Source organism: Mauremys mutica, chromosome 7 (assembly GCF_020497125.1).
Source record: "Mauremys mutica isolate MM-2020 ecotype Southern chromosome 7, ASM2049712v1, whole genome shotgun sequence".
NCBI classification, from domain to species: domain Eukaryota; kingdom Metazoa; phylum Chordata; order Testudines; family Geoemydidae; genus Mauremys; species Mauremys mutica.
Window position 1 is genome coordinate 128,101,489 of NC_059078.1, and position 11,273 is coordinate 128,112,761.

General features: G+C 57.7%; 1 protein-coding gene across 1 annotated transcript; it reads right to left on the reverse strand.

Moving 5' to 3' along the window:
* Nucleotides 1–2,382: 2,382 nt before the first annotated feature.
* LOC123374545 (neurotensin receptor type 1-like) lies at nt 2,383–11,031 on the reverse strand. The gene is made up of 3 exons (XM_045024614.1): nt 11,014–11,031; nt 7,225–8,350; nt 2,383–2,789 (listed from the first exon to the last, which is right to left on the reverse strand). Exons 2-3 carry the CDS (start codon nt 8,153–8,155, stop codon nt 2,383–2,385), a joined length of 1,338 nt encoding a protein of 445 aa, XP_044880549.1. The 5' UTR covers nt 8,156–8,350; nt 11,014–11,031.
* Nucleotides 11,032–11,273: the final 242 nt, after the last annotated feature.

Genomic DNA, 11,273 nt, shown 5'->3' on the forward strand with positions numbered 1-11,273 from the left:
CATGCCACAGAGACAACACACATACAAACGTCCACCTAAGCAGGCAGAGGTCTGCATGTGGGGAGACCCCGCTATGCAGTTTTCAAGGGGATAATCTGGCTTGCAACATTTAAGCCCTGGTTTTCAGTGGTGCTGAACACCCACATCACCAGTTGGATTCAGTGATCCGTAAACCTCACCACCTTTGCAAAGCGGGCTCCTAGAGCCTGACAGAACATGAGCAATAAACAACACTGGGGGTGTAGGAAGGACAAGTCATGCCAAAAACCTGGGTTGTTTTTTTTTTGACAGAATGGACAATCTTTGGACAAAGGACACAGCAGGTGTCATGTTTCTGGCCTTAATAAAGCACCTGATATGGTGATTCACAAAATCATATTAAAGTAAATAATTCCAGCTGTCTCGGATAGGAGCATAGTCACATAGACTAGAAACTGCTCGACAAATAACGAACAACAATAAAGCCATAATATGATCATGGCAATGGACTGACTTGGAGGTGAGTCTAGTGAGGTGCCCCATGCCGGGGTGGTAGGTCTCATCTTATCTTATTTAAATGAGCTGAAAAAGGGAGCGAGTCGTGATAAAATCTCCAGATGATGCAAAACTGAGAGAAGCTGCATCCGCCATGGAGGACAGAGTAATTGTACGAAAGGTCACATATGTTAGAAACATTGGCAGGGAATTACAGATGAGATTCAACTTGGATAAATGCAGCTGATGCATCTGGGAAAATAAAACCATCTGGGAAAGAGAAATGAGTGAATGAGGAGAGTGGGCAGAGGATTAAGCAGCAGTTTGCAATGCATTGTGCCAGAAAGAAACGAACCTGATTTTGGGCTGCCGAAGCAGAAGCGTGACATGCAACAAGAAGCTGCTATTCTGACTTACAGCCCTCAATACAGACAGACACAACTCTTTTATTAGGCCAGATCCTGATAAGATCCTGCGTTTTTTCTCAGACCTCACTCAGGGAAACCCCCATTGAAGTCTAACCGCTGACCCTAGTAAGCTGAAATATTAAGAAAAAAAAATCATGTGGATATGACCTTGTATTCTGTGCCCATGGGATTTGCCACAGGGTCCATCCCTGCCACAGAACTGTGTTCCTCAATCTCAGCCTCCACTTCAAACAACAATGTCTCGAGCTCTCTTCTGGTTGTACAGGTAACCTTGAAATCATGAGCCAGGTGAAGTGAAGCCGCGTTTTGGTCAAGAAGCAGCAGGCCGAGAAAGGCAGGCTGCTCCATCATCATCGCACGGGGTGTTAATGCCAAAGACTATTTAAATGTCAATATCTGTAACTATTTCACTGCCGATCGTTTAGCTAATGTGCAGTCTCACCATCTCCAGCTGCCTCTTCACTATCCTCAAAAGCCCCAAAAGCCCCAGTGTTTGTGCGTCTCTCAAATGCGCATGCAGCTCCCCTGGCCACTCCGATGAGTTACGCGTTCTCACTGCAAACGTGTGTGGGACAGCATCAAATAAATGGCATGTAATATCAGAATAACTCAGAGGACACTGCTGATTGGATTGTGCACTTTCAGATTTAATTTAAAAACTCTATTTTTAATTAAAATTAAGCTCCTGCCAAATTTCCCACCTGCTGCCTCAGAGCCATGCAGAATCCAGGGACCGTGCCGGAGACTCCAGGCCCAGCTTGTCATTGTGTAGCCGGGGTTTTGGCTTCGGGATCCATTCTCTCCTACATGGAAATACCGGCTCCAGGCTCCAGTGGGAGTTGTGTCTGAGTAAGGACTGGGAGGTAGCAGCATAAGGAGCTCAGGGTTTGCTCTGGGATTCTGTGCTATTTTGTGGAGTTGACTCCATGTCCCAAAGGATTTTGGGATTCGTATCCGTATCTTGCATCCGTTCTTGGAACGAAGGAAACCTGATCAAACTGAGGTTGGGGGACACCCTAACTGGAGAAGGAGGGAGGGAGCCCTAGCCCTCCACAAAGTCTGTTCCTTTCTCCTGTTGCAAAGGCCCTCCAAAATATTAGCCCGCCCAGCACCAAGAGAATACACAACTAGACTTCAAGCAGGTACAAAGCCTACACTGTGCCACACAGACTGAGCCATGCACCACAATAGTGACCGAAGCGCCTCACCACAGCAAACACGCCACAAACAACTCAGCAACGGATTTCCACACAAGAGCAACAACTGAACAGCGGAACTGCTAGCTAGTCAGCTGTTACACCAGCTGCAATCCCTGCTGCAGTAAGCCTCCACTTGGTCCCCTAGCACCCACAGGGAGGGGAAAGTGTGCAAGCACGAATGCATGTGCCCCAGGCTGTCTCTCACACGATTGTGCCAGGACATTGTGAATAGTGCACAGCTTTCTCTGTTGTGCACAGGCTGGGTTTGCACCGGGTGAGGCTCATGGGCCCGCTCTCTTCCCACAGGAGAGGAGCTGTGGCTCACTGGGCTGAGAGTCTCTGGAGGATTTGCTTGGCTCCCCTTTGGTGGAATTTAAGGTCCACAAAGATCTTCCAGCCCTGGGCGCTTGCCCTCCCGACCTGACACAGGAGCCTTGCAGTTTCTTGCTGATCCAGGGCAGGAATGGGGGGAGACTTTCGCGGCAGGCGGTGCGGAAGGAGGCTGAGGAGATGCAGAAGAGGAGGGGGTCCAGGGCACTGTTGAGGTACCAGAGAGGCAGTGAGAGGTAGGTCTTCAGCCAGGTGTAGAGCACCAGGATGCTGGTGCTCCAGCTGTGAATGTAAATGTGCATCAGGGATGACGCCGTGTCGGGGAAGTTGCAAAAGAAAAACGCAGCCACCACAGCACCTGCATGGAAGAGAGGAGAGAGATTCATGCCCAGCCGCATTGCACAGGGCTCCTTGCTGAATGGGATTCTGCAGCCATGGAATGACCATAGCACTGTCCCTCTTTTAGAACCTGATGCACAGCTGCACCCCCAAAGTCAGATTTCATTTTAAAAAAGTCTATTTCTGCCCTTTTGGTTTCAAAGAAAACTTTCAAAAGGGACCCAACTGTGACCAACACAGTGACACCTGCCTGAGTCTGCAAAGAGCCTGAAACCACAGCTCTGGAAGAGAAAAATTACACCTTGTTCATCACGATGAACTTCAAAATCACATCTCCACTTGAATATTTGTAACCTGCTCTAGTCGCAGTTAACACCTCAGCTTGCTGTAACAGAGAGATCAGAAAGATGGTTTAATTTCCCTGTTTTTTCAGTATTTCTTTTGTACATGTGACAATGCTTTCTGTATAGGTATTGTCACTATGTCATGTAGAAACAGGGAAGAGAAAAACATTTTAGAAGTAGGAAAATGGGATGTAAATCGACAGAAATCAGCCAAGTGCTAATGGGCAGAGAGATTACTCTGAAAATGTTTTTTATGTTTACTGGATTTCATCTTGAGGGCTTCCTGGAGATGTTAAGCCTCCACACTCAACCATCTTGCTGGTGATTGTTAGAAAAATATGAAGTAAATAAAACAAAAACTAAACAATAATAATCTTGCTTCTGGCCTTGCTTTTAAACAAGCTAAATAAGCAAGCAAGAGAATGTAAGTGAAAGCACAAGGCTGCATGCCCTGCCCTCCAGCAGGTAGCCTGGCCTTTCAGTAACAAGAGAAGATGAGGGGCTAATGGAGCAGCAGGAAGGCGTTAAAAGGAGATGCCAAGTCTGAAAAAAAGTGACCACGCCACTCCTTGCCCCTCCCACCAGGTACAAAAGAGGTGGTCTCATCACCCCCAGGCTCCCAGAACGGAACATCCCCATGCATTGGAAGGGGTGGTACCAGGGGACGGGCCCTACAAGTCTCATTCAGTTTGCCTGGAAGAGGGAGCTCCACTGGCGTGTGGCGAAGGAGGGGGTTCTAGTGGCGTATAGAACAGTAGTTGGGGGATGGAAAGAGGAAACTCTCCCGGCGTATAGCGATAGCCCGACTGTGTAAAGAGCTTCGAAATATGCTTGATTGTTTAGCCCCAATAAACCCATCCAGTTGCCGGCAGACTGGACTCTGGACTGTTATGTTAAGTAAGGGTGGCAATACCATACCAGGCCACCCTGACTTCTGCGCTGCTGCTGGCGGTGGCTGATCCTGGCCAGCAGCAGCCGCCGCTCTCCAGCTGCCCAGCTCTGAAGGCAGCGCCACCGCCAGCAGCAGCACAGAAGTAAGGGTGGCAATACCTCAACTCTCCCTGCAATAACCTTGCGACCCCTCCCACAATTCCTTTTTGGGTCAGGCCGCCTGCAATTACAACACCATGAAATTTCGGATGTAAATAGCTGAAATCATGACATTTATGACTTTTTAAATCCTATGACCGTGAAATTGACAAAATGGACCGTGAATTTGGTAGGGCCCTAGGTATAGTAGACTTTCAGAAAACCTTTGGCAAGATCCCTCACCAAAGGCGCTTAAGCAAGGTAAGTAGTCATGGGATAAGAGGGAAGGTACCTCTCACGGATCAGTGACTGGTTAAAAGATAGGAAACAAAGGGTAGGAATAAATGGTCAGTTTTCACAGTGGACAAATGGGGGGAAAGGATTCCCCAAGGATCTGTTCAGGGACCAGAGCTGTTCCACCTATTCATAAATGATCTGGAAAAGGGGATGAACAGAGAGGTGACAAAATTTGCAGATGATACAAAATTACTCATATAGTTAAGCCCCAAACTGACTGTGAAGAGTTACAAAGGGATCTCGCAAAACTGGGTGACTGGGCAACAAAATGACAGTTGAAATTCAAATTGATAAGTGCCAAGTAATGCACATTGGAAAACATCATCCCAACTATACATACGATACGATGGGGTCTAAATTAGCTGTTACCACTCAAGAAAGAGATCGTGGAGTTGCTGTGGATATGTCTCTGAAAACATCTGCTAATGTGCAGTGGCAGTCAAACAACTGAACCGAATGTTAGGAGCCATTAGGAAAGAGAGAGATAATAACAAAGAAAATATCACAATGTCTCTCTATAAATCTATGACACGCTCACACCGTGAATGCAGTTCTGGTGGCTCTATCTCTAAAAAGATATATTAGAATTGGGAAAAGTACAGAAAAGGGGAACAGACATGGTCAGGGGGATGGAACAGCTTCCGTACAAGAAAAGATTAAAAAGACTGGGACTGTTCATCATGAGTGGTGTGGAGGAAGCGAGTAGGGAAGTGTTATTTACACCTCCACATAACATGACCCAAGATCACCCCAGGAAATGAACAGGTAGCAGGTCTAAAGCAAACACACGCAGAGTATTTCTTCACACAAAGCACAGTCGGCCTGGGGCACTCCTTGCCAGGGGTGTTGTGAAGGCCAAAAGTGTAACTAGGTTCAGAAAAGAACTAGATCAGTTCCTGGAGGCAAGGTCCATCAATGGCTATTAGCAAAGATGGCCAGGGCCACAACCCCAGTGTGTCTGACTGCCAGAAGCTGGAAGTGGACGACAGGAGATGGATCACCTGATCATTGGCCTGTTCTGTTCATTTCCTCTGAAGTGTCTGGCACTGAGCACCTTGAAGCAGGACACTGGGCTAGATGGACCATTGGCCTGACCCAGGCTGGCTGTTCTGATGTTCTGATACGGGCTCAGGGGCCGTGAGTTGCAGTCAGTTTCCTGGGATGGGGAATGAGGAAGTCAGCCTTCCTCCTCCACATTTAACGTCACCTCTTGCCCTGCCCAGCTGAGGGCAGGATGGGGAGATGCAACCCCTCCCAGCACTGCGATCCTCAGCTGCCTCCTGTACGCCAACCCCCCAAATCAACTCTCACACCTTCCCTCGGTGCCAAATGCCCCCACAGCCTTGCCCAGATACCCCAGATCTCCGCCGGCCCCTCCCTGTTGCTTACCACCACACAGAAACCTGCAGCGCAGTGAAAATCCTGGGGCAGCGTACAATGAATGGATTGATTAACCAGCTGATCGGGCTTGCACTGGGCTGGGCAGTAAGGGAGAGAGGGCTGGGGGAGCAGAGCCCCTTCATTCTGGTTCCAGGGTCCCTATTGAATCATTTAGGTCTAACATGCTGCACGGGCCACGGGGCTGTGGTTATGGATGGGCTGGGCAAGGCCATGCGGGAAGTAGACAGGGCTGGGAGGGGACTGGACCGTGTGGTTTGGCTCAGCTCCGGCCTCCAGCCTCCAGGAGGGATGAGCCCACCGACAAGGGAGCGTTCACATAGAGAGTGTTCCCTGTGCTCGGCACAGAGGCTGCTGCCGGACCCGACTCCTTTCGTGGCTGCAGGAATTCCTGCCTGCAAAGGGAGCTCGGGGGAATTGGCAATCCCCAGTAGCGGGCAGGGCGCTGAGTGCGCCAGCCACCTGCAGAGCAGAACCCAGGAATGGAGCGTGTGGATGGAAGGAGTCAGAGACATCTGCTCAGCCTTCTGGAGGGGTCTGACTAACCGCGTAGCCAGGACGGTCTGTTTGTTCCGGAGGCGCTGGTACGTTGGGCTTTGCACGTGGACTGTGAGCTCCTGGGGCAGGGAGCACGGCTCCCTGTGTCTGTACAGAGCCGGGTCCAATGGGCCTGATCCCGACGGAGGCCTGCGCCGTTCATGCCACAGCACTAAGAATAGCAGTGTCAGGACTGCACTTCCTGCTGGGCAGATGGGAACGGCGCGTCAGCGGCTGAAGCTGTCAGGATGACTCTGCTAGGATCATGTATGGGGCTGGCGTTCTCTCCCCATGCTGGGGTTGCTTAACTCCTAGGTGCACCCTGGATATTGGATGTGGCAGTCGGATTTATGCAGCTTTTCACTCCTCCAGTTCGTTAATACAAATTATTTATTTTACTGATTAAAACGAGTCTCAAAACCAGTTTAGATTTTCAAAGGGGCTGGAGGAGGTGCAGGATACCCTCCCAGGCCCCCACATTGTCCCAGGCCCACCAGACTGTCCCAGCCTCGCTGGACTGCCCCAGCCGCACCGGCGCATCCCAGGCCCACCAGACCGGTGGCCTCTGAGTTTGGGGCTCGGCCTGAGCCAGCTGGGGCCTGGCTTTCAGAGGTGCCGAGCATTCACGGTGACCGGGGGCTCCCAGCGTGCAGCAGCTCTGAGAATCAGGCCCCAGGTGTTCAGAGATGGCCTCTTAGAACTGGGGATGAGAGGCCATGTCTGGAAGCGTGGGGTCTTCCCCCTTCCACCTCCCCACCTGTGAAATGGGCTGAAGACCCTGCCCTGCCTCAGGGAAATGCTGCAGGGCCCTGGGACAGCGCTGAGTGCCGTTCAGAGGCTGTCGCTCACCCATGAGGTGCCGGGCCTTCCTCTCTGCCGGAGGCATGCTCCCGGGGGGCTGGTTGACCTGCACGGAGAAGCCCCCTGAGCAGGGCTGGGTCAGCCCCATCTCCTCCCGCTGCCGGCGGGTCTGGCTGAGGTGGCGGAAGATGAGGAGGTGGAAGGTGATGATGGCAGCCAGGGGGAGCAGGAAGCAGAGGAGACTGCGCGCTTCGATGATGCTCTTGTAGATGGCGTAGGGCTCGGGCTCCAGCATCTCGCAGACGGTGGAGAGGAAGACACTCTTCTCCCGGCGGGTGGAGGTGTAGTCCAGGATGCAGGCCGACGCCTGCCCGTAGACCACGGTGAGGGGCGCCGAGCTCACGAGGGCCAGCAGCCAAATGAGCGCCAGCAGGTGGGCCATGCGCGACTGCCGCAGGCCGGTGATGGCCCACAGGGGGTGGCAGATGGCCACGTAGCGCTCCGTGGTGAAGGCGACGATGGTCCAGCTGGTGGTGGCGCAGCACAGCTGGCGGGCCATGAAGTAGAGTTTGCAGACGGCGTCGCTCAGCGCCCAGGGGTAGTACTGCCAGAAGTAGCGGTACAGGGTCACCGGCACGGTGAGCAGCATCAGCACGTCGGCTGTGGCCAGGCTCAGCAGGTAGAAGCGCACGGCGCTTGCCCTCATGCGCCCGCTCCGCAGCAGCGTCAGCACGCTCAGCCCGTTGGCCAGGAGCCCGAAGACGAAGAGCAGGCTGTAGAAGACGGTGACGGGGATGGCCACGTAGGCGGGCTCCTGCTGCTGGGCGCTGATCAGGAGGGGCTGGGGGTCTGGCTGGGTCACGTGGGCCCCCGCCATGCTGTTCCGGGCCGACCGGTTCTGAGCAGTCAGGTACCCCAGGCACTCACTGGCCCCAGCCCCCAGGGGCTCAGAGCCGTTCGGGCTGGAGCTCGGGGCCATCCAGGCTGCCGGGGGGCCTCACCAAGGGGCTGGGTTCACTCTCCAGGGCCAAGAGAACTGCCGGGGCAGCTTCAGAGTCCGACCCCCTCAGCCGAGCGCTGAGTCCTGCCTCTGCGAAGGGGGTAGCGCAGGGACTGCTGGGAAGGCGCGGGATTCGGGGCAGGTTTCTCCTGGTTCAGCCTGACTCCTCGGCCCCTGGAGGGAAAGCAATGAGCTGTCATGGTTTGTCTCCCCCCCTGCAGAGGGGCCCCAAGGGGTCCCGGGGGGGGGGTTAGGTGGCTTCACCCCACCCACCACCCCGTCCCAGCCCTCCCAGACACTGGCCGCTCCCCCTGCTGAGGGAGGCAGTGGCAGGCCTGGGAAGAGGACTCAGGGCCCCAGCTCTGCCCATTAGCCCTCGCTGTCTCTCAGTGTCGGGGGGCGGGCGGCAGGCGCCATCCACTCGCCCGTCTGGGTGCCCCGCAGAAGGCGGCTGTGGCAGGATCCCGAGGGGAAGGGCGTCAGAGCAGCAGCAGCTCCGAGTGATCAGCCCTAGAGCCAGGCAGCCGGGACAAAACCCGACCGGGAGGTGGGAACAAAGGGGGAGAGGGAGGCTGCAGGGCTGCACCCCCTGGCGTCGCCATGGCCGGGGGAGGAGCAGCTGGGTGAGGACACTGGGGCGCGGGCTCAGTTCAGCCAGGCATAGCAGACGCCTGCACAACCCACTCGCTGGGGCAGACACCAGCTGGAGGGGCAGGTCTGACCGCCCAGCTCCCGTCAGCGGGCTCAGCCCCAGGTCCCAGTGCACGGCACAGCCCCGCGGCGAGCGGCTCCCCTGGCAGCTTCCCCAGCAGGGAGTGCTCTCCCTGGGCCCTGGCTCAGCCCCACAGTGCCATCCACGCCGTGTCCTCGCTGGGGGCAGGAAGTGTCCGGGAAACACAGCGACCCCCCCTTGGCTGCAGCTGCTCCCAGGGCGAGGGGGCAGAGGCCTGCCCGGCCACGCTAACGCCAGGCGTGTGCTTGGCACGGGGCAGCTAACGCGGCATCTGGGTTTGTGACGCGGGTTAGCGGCCCCAATCCACCCCTGGCTGCCCTGCAGGCTTGGCCTTGTGCCCCACCGGCTGCAGGCCGCGCTGCTGGGTCTGCGCTGCTAGCGGGGCCAGAACACACCTGGGTTCCAGAGCAGCCCTACCCTGAGCTGCTGGAGGTGGGGCTGAGCACAGGTCCCCAGGGCCGCCCACGGAGCCAGCTCTGCCCCTTTCCTGCTGCAGGGAGGGCACAGGCCATGTTGTCCCTTGGCACATCCCGACGGGGGGAGCCTGGATACTCAGGGCTCCCTGCACGGCCAAGCGGGGACCCCGCAGCACCTCCACGGGCTAGCGGGGGGAAGGACTTCCTAGGAAGCTGCTCCGCAAGGAGCTGCCTGGGGCAGAGGGCCCTTCCCCATGGGGCAGACGGAGGGGCTGCTGGGGCACCCCCCCTCCTCTCCCTCCATTTCCCCCTACTGCCAGCATTCACCCCCCACACACACACCCCAGCCCCCTGTGCTTCTGTGGCGCACCCCCCTCCCCCCAACCCCCCTACTGCCAGCATTCACCCCCACACACACACAGCCCCAGCCCCCTGTGCTTCTGGGGCACACCCCCCTCCCTCCAAACCCCCTACTGCCAGCGTTCACCCCACACACACAGCCCCAGCCCCCTGTGCTTCTGGGGCACCCCCCTCCTCTCCCTCCATTTCCCCCTACTGCCAGCATTCACCCCCCACACACACACCCCAGCCCCCTGTGCTTCTGTGGCGCACCCCCCTCCCCCCAACCCCCCTACTGCCAGCATTCACCCCCACACACACACAGCCCCAGCCCCCGGTGCTTCTGGGGTGCACCCTCCGCCCCCCTACCCCCCTACTGCCAGCGTTCACCCCCCCCACACACACCCCAGCCCCCTGTGCTTCTGTGGCGCACCCCCCTCCCCCCAACCCCCCTACTGCCAGCATTCACCCCACACACACAGCCCCAGCCCCCCACCCCTCCTACTGCCAGCGTTCACCCCACACACACAGCCCCAGCCCCCTGTGCTTCTGGGGCACCCCCCTACTGCCAGCATTCACCCCACACACACAGCCCCAGCCCCCTGTGCTTCTGGGGCACCCCCCCCTCCCCCCAACCCCCCTACTGCCAGCGTTCACCCCCCCACCCAGCCCCAGGCCCCTGTGCTTCTGGGGTGCACCCCCCTCCCTCCAACCCCCCTACTGCCAGCGTTCACCCCACACACACAGCCCCAGCCCCCTGTGCTTCTGGGGCACACCCCCCTCCCTCCAACCCCCCTACTGCCAGCGTTCACCCCACACACACAGCCCCAGCCCCCTGTGCTTCTGGGGTGCACCGCCCCCCCTCCCCCCAACCCCCCTACTGCCAGCGTTCACTCCACACACACAGCCCCAGCCCCCTGTGCTTCTGGGGTGCACCCCCCTCCCTCCCCCCAACCCCCCTACTTGCAGCGTTCTCCCCACACACCCAGCCCCAGCCCCCCATCCCTCCTCCTGCCAGCATTCACCCCCCCCATTCTCCAGCCCCCCTGTGCTTCTGGGGCACCCCCTCTCCCTCCAACCCCCCTACTGCCAGCGTTCACCCCACACACACAGCCCCAGCCCCCTGTGCTTCTGGGGCGCACCCCCCTCCATCCCCCCAACCCCCCTACTGCCAGCGTTCACCCCCCGCACACAGCCCCAGCCCCCCTGTGCTGCTGGGGTGAGCCCCCGACCCCCGCACCTATCGAGGTGCCCCGTGCACCCCACCTGCCTGTGCCGCGTGCTGGGGGGCGCCCCCCTCCCCGGTCTATCCGGCACCCCCAGCCCGGGGCGCCGGGTCCCGCACTCACCTGCGCGGAGCCTCGCGGCGCTGCCGGGAGCCGGGCTGGGGGCTGCGGCGCTGCCGGGCGGCCCCGGGGGGCGGCTCCAGCCCAGGGACCTGCCCCACGCCGGGCACTGGCCGCCGCGCTCCCGGGGCGCAGCCCGACCCCCTGCCCGGCTCAGCGCTCGGGGCGCGGCGACCTGGGCTCGGGAGTCGGGACCACCGGGCCGGGGCTCGTGGTGCTGGGGGCAGCCCAGGGCACACGGGCTGCGGCCCCCCCGGGCATGG

Bases quoted from the DNA above. Each gene is read 5' to 3' on its own strand.
- LOC123374545 (XM_045024614.1), bottom strand. From the start codon at position 8,155: ATGGCCCCGAGCTCCAGCCCGAACGGCTCTGAGCCCCTGGGGGCTGGG. The intron at 2,790-7,224 runs GTGAGCGACAGC...TCTTCCATGCAG, and splicing joins GAAGGCCCGGCACCTCATGG to GTGCTGTGGTGGCTGCGTTT.